At 46.2% G+C, this 15,410-nt stretch overlaps 2 protein-coding genes across 5 annotated transcripts in view; both read left to right on the top strand.

Moving 5' to 3' along the window:
• Positions 1-463: 463 nt before the first annotated feature.
• Positions 464-14,304, top strand: LOC139216629 (uncharacterized). Of its 4 annotated transcripts, none has more exons than XR_011585572.1 (2): positions 464-555; positions 1,369-1,507. XR_011585572.1 is itself a non-coding variant. In XM_070847810.1 (2 exons), the coding sequence occupies exon 2, from the start codon at positions 12,578-12,580 to the stop codon at positions 13,526-13,528; it is 951 nt and encodes a 316-aa protein (XP_070703911.1). In that variant the 5' UTR covers positions 509-555; positions 12,538-12,577; the 3' UTR covers positions 13,529-14,304. The 4 variants fall into 4 exon arrangements, 3 of the variants coding, with proteins under 3 accessions (XP_070703911.1, XP_070703910.1, XP_070703909.1); XM_070847810.1 differs by lacking the exon at positions 1,369-1,507 and adding an exon at positions 12,538-14,304 and having other exon boundaries at positions 509-555; XM_070847809.1 differs by lacking the exons at positions 464-555; positions 1,369-1,507 and adding exons at positions 10,539-10,632; positions 12,528-14,304.
• Positions 1,526-15,410, top strand: part of LOC139216267 (uncharacterized) — a 46,061-nt gene continuing 32,176 nt past the window's right edge. The window contains exon 1 of the mRNA XM_070847356.1: positions 1,526-2,405. Within this exon, the coding sequence (XP_070703457.1) occupies positions 1,526-2,365 (840 nt within the window). The 3' untranslated portion in view covers positions 2,366-2,405. The remainder of the gene's footprint in view (positions 2,406-15,410) is intronic.

Below are 15,410 nucleotides of genomic sequence, written 5' to 3'. Positions count from 1 at the left end.
ATTCCTGTCTACAGTGTAAATATCCTATGGTGTAAATATTTATTTCATCTCATCACAACCATATATTTATATCTATATTTATATTTATATTTATTTTTGTCTTTTCTATTGCTTTGTTTTTTTTTCACTCTCCCTGTTTATATTGTTGCTGCTGTAACAAGAAAATCTCCCCCTATGGGGGATCAAATAAAGAAAGTCTAAGTCTAAGTCTAAGTCTAACAGACTGAGGCTAAAGCTAACAGGTGCCAGTTCATGATACAATGCTAACAGACTGAGGCTAAAGCTAACAGCTCCCAGTTTATGATACAATGCTAACAGACTGAGGCTAAAGCTAACAGCTCCCAGTTCATGATACAATGCTAACAGACATTATGACATTAGACATGGGACATTACAGTGGGAAAAGGACATCAGCTTTACTTCCTCTTTGACGCTGTAGGAGTTCACTTCCTCCAGAAGGAGGCAGCGACGCAGCTCTAAGGATGAAAGCTGCCGTCTAACCTCTGAGCAGAGGAAGTTTCCTCTGTGTTTCCCCTCAGAGGGTCTTCTGTGAAGGTACTGCTCTCATTTACTGAGCTCACTTTCTGTCACTTTTCACATCTGTGTGATTCTCAGCTGCTGTGAACGGAGGAGTGTGGACGCTGAGCTGGTTTAGAGCTGCAGCTGCTGCTTTTCTGCTGCTTTTCCTGCTAAAGGAGGGAGTTGTTGAGTCATGGGGAGTCGGCCCTCTTCATTACTCCGAACAAAAGCAAACACAGTAAACTGAACTGTTTAAATCCTGTTTTAACAGCAAGAACATTTGATGAGTCAGTTTAGTTTGGATTGTTTCTGGCCTGAGAGTCCAACAGGAAACATGTCACAAGTTTTAACTGCCGCTACTTTTATGTACTTTTCCAAACTCTGTCGCTCAGATGCCCTGAAGCTGTTTACAGAAGCAGACCCTGTTTGATCCAGTCTGACTCTGTAGTCAGGGAGATGTTCTGTATCTGAAGCTTCATCTGTTCTCATTCCACATCGCAGGGGTGGAACCAGGAACACGGGGAGAAGGACCAAACGCAGACGGACTGTACAGGCGTTGATGAATAAACCACTGAACAAAGTCCAGTGGAACAGGTGCAGGCACAAACACTCTCCACGAGAAACAGGAGCAAGCACAACGCCAAAGCAAAGGGACAAGGAGGTGAGGACGGGTGAGGACGGGTGAGGTGAGCCAGGACGATCACAAGGCAGGAAGTGAGGTCTAACAGCTGAGAGAGGAAAAGACTGCAGTGCATGAACATTAGCTCCACCTGTGCTCCACCTGTGTGTCTCTGAGTATCTCCAGTTTTCTCTGTGGGCTGTTTTTGTGTGTTACACAGAAAACTACAGCCTCCATCTTTGATCGGACCCTGAACAGCAGACGATGGGTAATGAGATGAGCGAGGAGGAGAGGAGGGAGTGGAGGGAAACCTGTGAGAGGAACGATAGGGAGAGGAAGAGGAGACAGCTGGATGATTTTGTGAGGCGACTGAAGGAGGGTCCAGGTATGAGAATCAACAGGAACATCGTGATGTTCAGCGGGTTGTCTTCTTCAGACAACCTGAGGCGGCACTACGAGCGGAGGAGGGTGGAGCTGGGCGACCATGCTGCAGACTGGACCAAGAGCCTGGTGGAGAAGCTAAGTGGCTTGACAGCAGCTCCTGAGCTGGCCGGACTGGGAGCTCTGGCCATCGCCGTCCTCATCGACATAGTGTCCTCCAGTCCACCTGAGGAGAGCACGAAGGAGGCTCTGAGGGGGGTGTTTGCCGAGCAGAAGGCCTCCGAGGTGTGGGACCACATCGACGAGTGTCTGAAGAGATGCAGGATGAACATCAACAGCAGAGACGACCTAAAGAGCGACATCAAGCGGATCGAGTACCAGCTGAGCGCCGCGCTCACCAGGCTGAAGAACGCCATGGTGAGGGACGGCCATATGACGGCCGACGGTCTGAGGGCCTGGGTGAACGGGGCGGCCTTCCACGTCCAGATGCTGATCCACCTGGTGAGACTGGGAGGGACTCAGACCTGTGAATCTGTGGAGACGCTCATCTCTACTTATGAGAGCGAGCTGAGCCTGCTGTTCACAAAGCACCAGGAGATGGTGAAGGGAAAGTGCCGTACGAGGTTCTTTCACGCCACCAACGCCTCAGAAAGTCTGACTCAGTTCAGAGATGAGAACTCAAAGTGGCACAAGGTGGACGGTGGCATCAGCTTTGGGGAATATTTCGAGGCGTACTATGATCACAGGTACGGCCGGCAGAAGAGTGAGATTGAGGAGTACTTCTGTGATGTGAGAGGGAACCTGCAGAACCTGGTTCGTCAGCGAGGCTCCTTTAGTGTCAACTGATGGATCTAAAGAGATGCACCGTGTCACCCCCTTCAAAACTGTCAAACCCTTTTTGTCTGCTAGTTTTGGACCTGCTAGCCTTCAGCCTGCTTCCCGGCCTTCCAGCATGCTAGCAACCCACATCAGAGTGAAGTGGAGCTGCTCAGGAGCCACCATGATGTCCAGCAGTCGTCTTGCATTTTCACAACGTGCTGTGAAGTCTCCAAAAGGACGTCTGGACCCACTGGCTCTGCACACCCCTTCCTGATACCTTCTCACTTTGAATTTAACCCACTGAATAAATTTATCTCCTCGTTTAAGGTGTTTCATTAGTTTGTTTCCTTCTGTGTTAACTGGTTGTTTTCATGGTCTGTCATGTGTTCTCTATTAATCCATTTAAATGACGTTTAATGAACGACTGAAAGGTCAGAGGTCCCCTCTGATTGATTAGATTGGTTAGTTAAAGTGTTTAAAGTGTATCCGCTCCATCAATAAAGAATCGTTTCAGCACACACACACTGTTTCTCGTTGGTGATCTAAAGATTATTCCTGATTGTTTAATGGTTTCTTCCTGACACCAGCACAGAGTCTTTTGTCTCTTATCAGCCACACCTGCTGACAGTCTGAAGTCCAGACAGGTGGTTTAGCTGCACGCCCAGGTAGCTGCTGCTGTCTGTTCTACAGGATCAAACCACTGAAGCTTCTGGGGCTGAACAGTGGAGCCTTAAAGCTGCTTCCTCTCTAGTGTCCAGCAGGGGGCGACTCCACTGGCTCCAAACAGGAGTCTGATTGGATGGAAGTCAATGAGGAAATGAGGAGACTTCTCTCCTGATTCATCAGCTCAGTGAACAGGTTCTGCTCTCAGTCTCTAGTTTACTGTCAGTGATGGTCCATTCAGAGCAGGGCTGGGCAATTAATTTCTACAGGGGGCCACATGAACAACCTGAACTGTTTTGGAGGGCCGAACCAACGATAACTTGAACTTGATTCGGCTCAATATTAATTTTCTCCCATTGTAAAAGGCAGTAAATTATATACTTTGATTAGCTGCTACTGGTAATCAGAAGTATAAGAACATTCTGTAAATATTTATGTAAATTTATGAATTGTGGAGTAGGTCGAAGAGGAAAACAATCCTATAAAAGTAATAAACAGTATTAAAACAAAAACAATCATTACATCACTGTTTCATTCTATTTGTAACTTGTTAATCTTCACAAATACTGAAAAGGTGTTTTGCAGTATGTTAAAGAGAAGCAACTGATCAGCTTCATACAAAAAGCAATAAGCGCTTTTAATGTTTTCAGTTCAGTTTACTTGTTCAATGAGAACAATCCAGTCTGTCTTAGGCTTCAACAAGTGCATTGAAATCTGACTGAATGTCTGAATGTTTGTCCCATTTCAGTCCCAACTTGTCCAAACTCGATTTCCCTCCGTTAAGAGCTCTCTCCCTGTTGTTGTCCCTTTCATTGACTGCATGGCTGCCAGCTCCTCCGTGATTTTGAAGTCTGCAGTGATCCCACGTAAGAAGATGAGTAGCTGGGCAGTGTCACGAACATCGCAGCTCTCATCCAGAGCCAGGGGAAAGTTAACTGCTCTGTACTTCAGCTGAAGCTCCAGATTTCCCGCGATGTCCTCGACCCTTCTCGTTACAGTGAACCTTCTCAAACGCGTCCTTTTTCTCTGGACACATCAGAGTCCACCAAACACTCCTTAATAAACTCTCCGTCAGAAAACGGTTTACTTTTTCTGGTGATTTTGTGAGATATGACATAACTTGTCTAGACAGCTGCATCTCTGGGTGTGAAGCTCTGGGTCTCCTCGTGTTTGGTCACGTGGTGGCGATTCAGATTGTAATCCTTAAACACGGCGACTTGTGTACCACAAACTAAGCACATGGCTTTACCTTTGACTTCTGTGGAGAAATATTTAGCAGTCCATGTCTTGTTGAAAACGCTGCATTCAGAATCAACTTTTCTTTTTTTAACGTGGGAACAAAAAAAGCAACACAAAAAAAGCAACACAGTTGTATTGCATGCACAGCATAAATACTTGTTCATTTGTGTTTATGACTGACCTACCGCGGGCCGGACAGGGATGCCCAAAGGGCCGTATGTGGCCCGCGGGCCGTAAAATGCCCAGGTCTGATTTAGAGGAAGATACACCAGGAAGAGGCTCCCTGACCAATCAGAGGAGGGTCCTGACTGAACCTGACCAATCAGAGGAGGGTCCTTACTGAACCTAACCAATCAGAGGAGGGTCCTGTCTGAACCTGACCAATCAGAGGAGGGTCCTGACTGAACCTGACCAATCAGAGGAGGGTCCTTACTGAACCTGACCAATCAGAGGAGGGTCCTGTCTGAACCTGACCAATCAGAGGAGGGTCCTTACTGAACCTAACCAATCAGAGGAGGGTCCTGACAGTCGTCATGGAATGAACATCACTTTTGGGTCCAAAAGAACCAAGATGGCGACGGTGGTTGAGCCAGACCTGAGGCTTCAGAACGGTGTTCCTCAAACCACTGAGTGACATCACGGTGGCCACGCCCACTTCCTCTCCACTCTCCAGTCCTGTCACCTCCACCAGCCTCATGTCTATCAGGTGAACTGTCACATCACCCAGCCAATGTTTATTCCAGCATCATTGCACTATTGTCCTCTAGTTCTCAGTCTCCACAGCTGTTTTCACATTTACCTGTTCTTATCTGTGTTTTCCGTCCGTCCACAGCGGCTCCTCGTTAGAGCTCCTGTCTGTTGTGAGTCTGTTTCTGTGTCACCACATGAGGGCAGCAGAAACTCACATATCACACTCACATAGTTTGTGACGTGAAGCTGATTCTGATTCTCAGTTAGTTACTAAAAGCATCAACATCACTTAAAGAGTCAAACATGAAAGTTGTTGTGTGTTTATGACTTTAACTGTGTTGATGGTAATGGGATGGTGGGGGCGGGGTCACTGGTGACTCAGTGTGTGTTGATCAGGTTTCTCTTTCAAAGAAAATCTTCAGCAGGCTGGAACTAGACCTGAGTTCAACCCTGTCAAGGTTTTGATCTGGTCACTATATGTCCAGCACACTGTATTTACATGACAACATGTTGCTGCATTACATTGGGAGCAGGACATTACAGTGGGAACGGGACATTAGATTGGGAACGGGACATTACAGTGGGAACGGGACATTAGATTGGGAACGGGACATTACAGTGGGAACGGGACATTATATTGGGAACGGGACATTACAGTGGGAACGGGACATTACAGTGGGAACGGGACATTACACCGCGGGCTGACAAGCCTACAGCGCTAGCTCTACTGCACGACATCATAGATAAACACGAGACTGCACACCCAGACGCCGTGTTTGTTGTAGCAGGGGATTTTAACCACTGCAACCTCAGAACTGTTCTCCCGAAGTACCAACAGCAAGTGAAATTTCCAACAAGGGAAAATAACACACTGGACCACGTCTACAGCAATGTGAAGGACGCCTACAAGGCTGTGCCCAGGCCCTATTTTGGACAATCTGACCATATATCTGTGTTCCTCTACCCTGCCTACAAACAACTCCTCAAGCAGGCCCCCCCAGTAAGTAAAACTGTTAAAGTTTGGAATGAAGCGACTGATCTGGTGCTTCAGGACTACTTTAACACTACAAACTGGGATGTGTTTAAGGCTGCTGCTGTGAGTGAAGACTGCTCGGTAGACTTAGAGGAATATGCCTCAGTCGTCACGGATTACATCAGTACTTGCATCAACAACATTGTCCCCACCAAGAGCTGCAAAATATACCCAAACCAAAAACCCTGGATGAACTGTGAGGTACGGTCCATGCTGCGTGCACGCTCTGCTGCATTTGCCTCTGGTGATACTGAGGACTACAAAAAAGCCAGATACGACCTACGTAGATCCATCAGGGAAGCCAAGAGACAGTACAGGTTGAAGCTGGAAGGACACTATAACAACTCTGATTCCAGACGCATGTGGCAAGGCCTCCATCACATCACTGACCTCCGACAGAGGAGCAACATCATCTCGACCAGCAGCAACAACAACACACTGCCGGATGAGCTGAATGAGTTCTACGCCCGCTTCGACGCACTCACCACTGACCGACGCAGAGAGATTACACCAACAGAGGCAGCGCAGAGCTCCCCTCTCACTGTGTCATCAGCTGAGGTGTGTAAAGTTCTCAGGAAGACTAACCCCCGGAAAGCAGCAGGCCCTGACAACATCCCTGGCCGAGTTCTGAGCGTCTGCTCCTCAGAGCTGGCGGAAGTGTTTACGGACATCTTTAACCTGTCCCTCGTTCACTCATCTGTGCCTGCCTGTTTCAAATCCACCACCATAGTGCCCCTCCCCAAGAAAAAAACAGTTACCTGCCTGAATGACTATCGTCCCATTGCACTCACCTCAGTTGTGATGAAGTGCTTTGAGAAAATAGTAATGACACACATAAAGAAGGCTGTCCCGGACACACTGGACCCCCTGCAATTCGCCTATCGTCAGAACCGCTCCACCGGCGATGCCGTCAACACAGTCATCCACACAGCCCTCACACACCTCGAAAAGAAGGACACTTACGTCCGAATGCTGTTTATTGACTACAGCTCAGCATTCAACACGGTCATCCCAAGCAGACTGGCTGAGAAACTGCTCACCCTCGGACTAACACCCCTCCTCTGCAACTGGGTGCTGGACTTCCTCACAGACAGACCGCACAGTACATCTGCGGAGCAGCCTTCACACCACTCCATCACATATACAACAGCCGTGCCACAAAGAGGACACAGAACATTATCAGAGACAGCTCACACCCACAACACACACTCTTCACACTCCTTCCATCTGGCAGACGCTACAGGAGCGCCACCGCCAGAACAACAAGACTGAAAAACAGCTTCTATCCACAGGCCATCAGGCTCTTAAATAAATACATATAACCGGTCATAAGCTGTGAACCACATTACCTCCGCAACCATAAATACTTGAATACTTTTTGCACACTATCCTTTTAAATTATTCTTCTGTACATTGCCCTCTTTTTTTTTTTATTTATAATTGTTTTTTCTATTTTTTATTCTTGTGTCTATGTGGAGGGAAACGAACAAAGTAAGAATTTCATTGCTCAGTGTCACCATCGTGTTCTTACTGTGCACGTGACAAATAAACATCTTGAATCTTGAATCTTACAGTGGGAACGGGACATTACAGTGAGAACAGGACATTATATTGGGAACGGGACATTACAGTGGGAACAGGACATTATATTGGGAACGGGACATTACAGTGGGAACAGGACATTATATTGGGAACGGGACATTACAGTGGGAACAGGACATTATATTGGGAATGGGACATTACAGTGGGAACGGGACATTATATTGGGAATGGGACATTACAGTGGGAACGGGACATTATATTGGGAATGGGACATTACAGTGAGAACAGGACATTATATTGGGAACGGGACATTATATTGGGAATGGGACATTACAGTGAGAACAGGACATTATATTGGGAACGGGACATTACAGTGGGAACAGGACATTATATTGGAAATGGGACATTACAGTGAGAACAGGACATTATATTGGGAACGGGACATTACAGTGGGAACAGGACATTATATTGGGAATGGGACATTACAGTGGGAACTGGACATTACAGTGGGAACGGGACATTACAGTGGGAACAGGACAGGACATTACAGTGGGAACAGGACATTATATTGGGAACAGGACATTACAGTGGGAACAGGACATTACAGTGGGAACAGGACATTATATTGGGAACGGGACATTACAGTGGGAACAAGACATTACAGTGGGAATGGGACATTACAGTGGGAACTGGACATTATATTGGGAACGGGACATTACAGTGGGAACAAGACATTACAGTGGGAATGGGACATTACAGTGGGAACAGGACAGGACATTACAGTGGGAACAGGACATTATATTGGGAACAGGACATTACAGTGGGAACAGGACATTACAGTGGGAACAGGACAGGACATTACAGTGGGAACAAGACATTACAGTGGGAACAGGACATTACAGTGGGAACAGGACAGGACATTACAGTGAGAACAGGACATTATATTGGGAACAGGACATTACAGTGGGAACAGGACATTACAGTGGGAACAAGACATTATAGTGGGAATGGGACATTACAGTGAGAACAGGACATTATATTGGGAACGGGACATTACAGTGGGAACAGGACATTATATTGGGAACGGGACATTACAGTGGGAACAGGACATTATATTGGGAACGGGACATTACAGTGGGAACAGGACATTATATTGGGAATGGGACATTACAGTGGGAACGGGACATTATATTGGGAATGGGACATTACAGTGGGAACGGGACATTATATTGGGAATGGGACATTACAGTGAGAACAGGACATTATATTGGGAACGGGACATTATATTGGGAATGGGACATTACAGTGAGAACAGGACATTATATTGGGAACGGGACATTACAGTGGGAACAGGACATTATATTGGAAATGGGACATTACAGTGAGAACAGGACATTATATTGGGAACGGGACATTACAGTGGGAACAGGACATTATATTGGGAATGGGACATTACAGTGGGAACTGGACATTACAGTGGGAACGGGACATTACAGTGGGAACAGGACAGGACATTACAGTGGGAACAGGACATTATATTGGGAACAGGACATTACAGTGGGAACAGGACATTACAGTGGGAACAGGACATTATATTGGGAACGGGACATTACAGTGGGAACAAGACATTACAGTGGGAATGGGACATTACAGTGGGAACTGGACATTATATTGGGAACGGGACATTACAGTGGGAACAAGACATTACAGTGGGAATGGGACATTACAGTGGGAACAGGACAGGACATTACAGTGGGAACAGGACATTATATTGGGAACAGGACATTACAGTGGGAACAGGACATTACAGTGGGAACAGGACAGGACATTACAGTGGGAACAAGACATTACAGTGGGAACAGGACATTACAGTGGGAACAGGACAGGACATTACAGTGGGAACAGGACATTATATTGGGAACAGGACATTACAGTGGGAACAGGACATTACAGTGGGAACAAGACATTATAGTGGGAATGGGACATTACAGTGGGAACTGGACATTACAGTGGGAATGGGACATTACAGTGGGAACAGGACAGGACATTACAGTGGGAACAGGACATTATATTGGGAACAGGACATTACAGTGGGAACAGGACATTACAGTGGGAACAGGACAGGACATTACAGTGGGAACAAGACATTACAGTGGGAACAGGACATTACAGTGGGAACAGGACAGGACATTACAGTGGGAACAGGACATTATATTGGGAACAGGACATTACAGTGGGAACAGGACATTACAGTGGGAACAAGACATTATAGTGGGAATGGGACATTACAGTGGGAACTGGACATTACAGTGGGAATGGGACATTACAGTGGGAACAGGACAGGACATTACAGTGGGAACAGGACATTATATTGGGAACAGGACATTACAGTGGGAACAGGACATTATATTGGGAATGGGACATTACAGTGGGAACAGGACATTATATTGGGAACAGGACATTATAGTGGGGACAAGACATTACAGTGGGAATGGGACATTACAGTGGGAACAAGACATTATATTGGGAACAGGACATTACAGTGGGAACAGGACATTACAGTGGGAACAAGACATTACAGTGGGAATGGGACATTACAGTGGGAACTGGACATTACAGTGGGAACAGGACAGGACATTACAGTGGGAACAGGACATTATATTGGGAACAGGACATTACAGTGGGAACGGGACATTACAGTGGGAACAAGACATTACAGTGGGAACGGGACATTACAGTGGGAACAGGACATTATATAATGTGTATTTTTCCCTGTGAGGCTTTTATTCTGAACAGCACAGGTTGGTGTTTCCGGTGTTATATGTGTTTTTTGTTCCTCAGAATGAAGTTTATATGTTGAGAATAGTCAGAATAGAGAGTCAATGTAGTCAAGAGATATTTCTTAAACAGGAGACGTTCAGGTTCACAACAGGAAGTATCACCTTCATTTTATTTTGTTAATCAGTACTTGTTGAGCTCTGACCAGCTTTACTTCCTCTTTGACGCTGTAGGAGTTCACTTCCTCCAGAAGGAGGCAGCGACGCAGCTCTAAGGATGAAAGCTGCCGTCTAACCTCTGAGCAGAGGAAGTTTCCTCTGTGTTTCCCCTCAGAGGGTCTTCTGTGAAGGTACTGCTCTCATTTACTGAGCTCACTTTCTGTCACTTTTCACATCTGTGTGATTCTCAGCTGCTGTGAACGGAGGAATGTGGACGCTGAGCTGGTTTAGAGCTGCAGCTGCTGCTTTTCTGCTGCTTTTCCTGCAAAAGGAGGGAGTTGTTGAGTCACGGGGGTGTCGGCCCTGTTTATTTTTGACTGCGTCAGTCCAGTTCAGAGCCGACCAGCTCAGGACAGGAAGGCCGTTTGTCTTTTTGCTCCCAGTAGATCGGCATCTACACAAAGACTGCTATGATCAGAAATCAGCACATTTCACCATCTTAGTGCTGTTTTTAAGATGAATTGTAGAGATGGTATTAACTGACAGAGACCTGCACAGACACTGTGAGGGTCTGTTGCTCTAAACCGAAAAAAATTACATTTCAGAAAACACAACGTTTTCGCCTCCCATCCAAGAGGCTTCTTCAGTTCTGAGTTCACTGTTGGGCCTCACCACATGGTGAAGACCACGTGTTTCTTCGTCTGTGGAACAAAGGGCTCCCTCCCTGAACTCCATTTCCCAGAGTCCCCAAGTTTCACAGATAGGTGTGAAATCACCCCTGGACCCAGCTCAACAGCCAAACGGCTTTTCACAAAACATGACAATTCATAAAATACAACTTTTCTCAACAAATTACAACATTTCGCAAAATGTAAAATTTGGAAATGGGCGGTTAGTGTCAAACTGTATGCTGACGATGTTCAACTTAAGTCGGGTAACTTTAATGCCGACATGTCAATCAATCAATCAATTTTCAAACAGGATTTCAGTATTTGGTCACAGTGCCGTAGTTCCTGATATTTTTCACTGATAAATGTGTTCATTGCTTTATTTAGTTTTTCTTGTTGCCAACCTGCCAGTGTTGTCCTCACTCATGTCCTAACTGTTGAATGTCTTTTGTTGAATGCCTTAGGCTGGCCACAATAAAAGGCCACTCTGAAATGTTCAGTTTCAGGTTCAGGTATATGGATATTGCAGGTGTGTGGGTAGATGACCGGGAGTAACCTTCCTGACTCCACTCTGGCAACAGATCGGGGGAGACAGGGGAAACAGGGAAGAGACAACAAGCTCATAACAGGTGTCACTTTTGGCTTCCGACCACGTCCTCTGAGATTTTCCACAGTGCGGAACGTCTTGTATTTTTTAATAATACTTTGCACTGTAGCCACTGGAACTTGAAAACATTTAGATATGGCCATCAATCAGTCTCCCCTTTAACGGGTAGAACTCCCCTGTCACCATACTCAGCCGCAGAGATCACAGGATTTCAGTATTTGGTCACAGTGCCGTAGTTCCTGATATTTTTTACTGATAAATGTGTTTATTGCCTTATTTAGTTTTTCTTGTTGACAACCTGCCAGTGTTGTCCTCACTCCTGTCCTAACTGTTGAATTTTATTCTTTCAAGCCAAAATGTTTCTTCATCTGCTTTTAATATTGTTTGTTTTTGGTATCGCTACACCCTTAATGTTTATCAGTAGAACGTTATTCAGGACAGAAATATTTTAAATGAGTCAATGTTATGCTGTTTTCAGGCATAGATGAGATTTGCTCTTATCAGGTGTAATCAATATATGCACACATTGTCATTTCAGACTGAAATGTTCTGAAAAAAAGGAGCGCAGTGATTACTGTAGGTGGTAAACTGGCATGCACATATCATAGCAGGCAGACTCGCTGCTTAACCCCTTACTCTTATTTTGATTTGAAAAGCTCTTGTGTTCTTGGTTTTAAAAGACTAAACAGGTCTTGTGTGCAGAGTGTCTCTGACTTCAGCTCCATGTGAACCGTGAGCACAGACACAAAGCTTCAGTGAACGTAGCCTCGATGTCACAGCGTTCACTCTGGGCTGTTTTTGTGTGTTGCAGTGTTGCACAGAAAACTACAGCCTCCATCTTCAAATCCTGAAAACAAGACGATGGGTAATGAGATGAGCGCCGAGGAGATCAGTGAGATTAGGAGGAAGAACAAGAGCATACTAATGAGGCGTTTCGCAAGTTATGTCAAGGCAGGTCCAGATCTGAGAGTCAACAGGAACATTGTGATGTTCACCAGTTTGTCTTCTTCAGACAACCTGAGGCGGCACTACGAGCGGAGGAGGGTGGAGCTGGGCGACCACGCTGCAGACTGGACCAAGAGCCTGGTGGAGAAGCTAAGTGGCTTGACAGCAGCTCCTGAGCTGGCCGGACTAGGAGCTCTGGCCATCGCCGTCCTCATCGACATAGTGTCCTCCAGTCCACCTGAGGAGAGCACGAAGGAGGCTCTGAGGGGGGTGTTTGCCGAGCAGAAGGCCTCCGAGGTGTGGGACCACATCGACGAGTGTCTGAAGAGATGCAGGATGAACATCAACAGCAGAGACGACCTGAAGAGCGACATCAAGCGGATCGAGTACCAGCTGAGCGCCGCGCTCACCAGGCTGAAGAACGCCATGGTGAGGGACGGCCACATGACGTCTGACGGTCTGAGGGCCTGGGTGAACGGGGCGGCCTTCCACGTCCAGATGCTGATCCACCTGGTGAGACTGGGAGGGACTCAGACCTGTGACTCTGTGGAGACGCTCATCTCTACTTATGAGAGCGAGCTGAGCCTGCTGTTCACAAAGCACCAGGAGATGATCGAAGATAAGTGCCACGTTATTAGTAGACTAAACGAGAGCAACGGGCCTGCTATCGGTTATTTTAGATTTATGGTGGATGAAGAGTCGGAGTGGCATGACCTGGATGATGAATGCGACTACGAGGAATTTTTCAAGGCTTTTTATGAGTACAGGTACAGCGGTCAGAAGAGTGAGATTGAGGAGTACTTCTGTGATGTGAGAGGGAACCTGCAGAACCTGGTTCGTCAGCGAGGCTCCTTTAGTGTCATGTGATGGCACCACACATCCACACACCTGTTCTCACTCCTCATCAGCCCCGAAGTCACCTCCCCACCAAGGAGGCAGCCCTAAGGGTGGCACTCTGGGAGGAGTCCTCAAAGGCCTTTCCCCAGCACGTGTGTCAAACCCTTTTTGTCTGCTAGTTTTGGACCTGCTAGCCTTCAACCTGCTTCCCGGCCTTCCAGCATGCTAGCAACCCACATCAGAGTGAAGTGGAGCTGCTCATGTCCAGCAGTCGTCTTTTATAGGAGCTCGTCTTGCATTTTCACAACGTGCTGTGAAGTCTCCAAAAGGACGTCTGGACCCACTGGCTCTGCACACCCCCTCCTGCTTTCCCTTTCTGCCCCTCCACCCCAGCCTGCCACTGCTGGGCTGCAGTTGCCTCCACTTCCTGTGCTGCAGCAGCTTCCTGTTTTGCTCCGGTGCCCCCAGTTGGCCATCCCCACCGACACTCAGCCTGATCTTCCAGCACCCTTGTTGTCCGCCCTCGCTGGCGTCCAGTCCGACCATCAGTGCTCAGTAGAGCTGGACTCCAGTTCTCCAGTCTGACCCCAACTGGAGCTGGATCTTCTGGTGCCAGCTGTCCTTTCCGACCTCCAGGCCTCCCCCCAGAGTGGGTCCACCTACAACGCCGGCCTCCTAAGTGGTCCGGTCTCCGTCACTGGTCTCCCACAGCACCCTTAGTCAGACTTCACTTCGTATGTTGGCTCACTTCTGTTGTTTGTTTGTAAATGTTAACGATCTACCTGCACCTGCATGTGAGCACATTAAATCCCTGAACATCATCCTGCTGCCTCCTCTGTTGTCTGTCTGTCTGACTGTTGTCTGTCTGTCTGTTGTCTGCCTGTTGTCTGACTGTTGTCTGTCTGTCTGTCTGTCTGTCTGCCTGCCTGTTGTCTATCTGTCTGCCTGTTGTCTGTCTGTCTGTTGTCTGTCTGTCTGTTGTCTGCCTGTTGTCTATCTGTCTGTCTGTTGTCTGTCTGCCTGTTGTCTGTCTGTCTGTTGTCTGCCTGTTGTCTATCTGTCTGTCTGTTGTCTGTCTGCCTGTTGTCTGTCTGTCTGTTGTCTGCCTGTTGTCTATCTGTCTGTCTGTTGTCTGTCTGCCTGTTGACTATCTGTCTGTCTGTTGTCTGTCTGCCTGTTGACTATCTGTCTGTCTGTTGTCTGTCTGCCTGTTGACTATCTGTCTGTCTGTTGTCTGTCTGCCTGTTGACTATCTGTCTGCCTGTTGTCTGTCTGTCTATTGTCCGACTGTCTGTCTGTTGTCTGACTGTTGTCTGCCTGTTGTCTGTCTGTCTGTTGATTCCAAAATCATGGATTACTTCCTGCTTTATGTCTATATATAATATAATATAATATAATATAATATTATATTATATTATATTATATTATATTATATTATTATATTATTATATTATATTATATTATAGGCAACAGTGGCAGGAAAATATGACTGATACTGATCAATATTACTGATACTACCATCATTTATCATTGTCATCATTCATTACTCCTTGATTGATAATATACGTGCTACATACTGAGAGTAATCAATAATTATGTGTTATAATAATAATATATGTAATCAATACATAATGAAGTAAAAAATGATTAATGAAAATAACAATTAATTATTGATAAATAATCTAACCACAATTCATTCATTTCTCATTAATAAGAACATTGATTACTGTATTATTCTGTTAATATTGATCATTGATAACACAAACACATACTATAGACAGTAATTATGTCATTGTTAATGTTCTCACTAGTAATACAAGTATTGATTATGTGTTCACTATCATCATTATTGTCGTCCTCTCACTTCCTGTCCTTTGTCTATGCGCCTACATTTCCCAGAATGCCGCTGAGC

Source organism: Pempheris klunzingeri, chromosome 17, assembly GCF_042242105.1.
Source record: "Pempheris klunzingeri isolate RE-2024b chromosome 17, fPemKlu1.hap1, whole genome shotgun sequence".
Taxonomy (NCBI): Eukaryota; Metazoa; Chordata; class Actinopteri; order Acropomatiformes; family Pempheridae; genus Pempheris; species Pempheris klunzingeri.
The sequence above is the reverse complement of the archived record's forward strand: the minus strand, read 5'-3'. Positions and strand labels throughout refer to the sequence as shown.

Bases quoted from the DNA above. Each gene is read 5' to 3' on its own strand.
- LOC139216629 (XM_070847810.1), top strand. From the start codon at position 12,578: ATGGGTAATGAGATGAGCGCCGAGGAGATCAGTGAGATTAGGAGGAAG.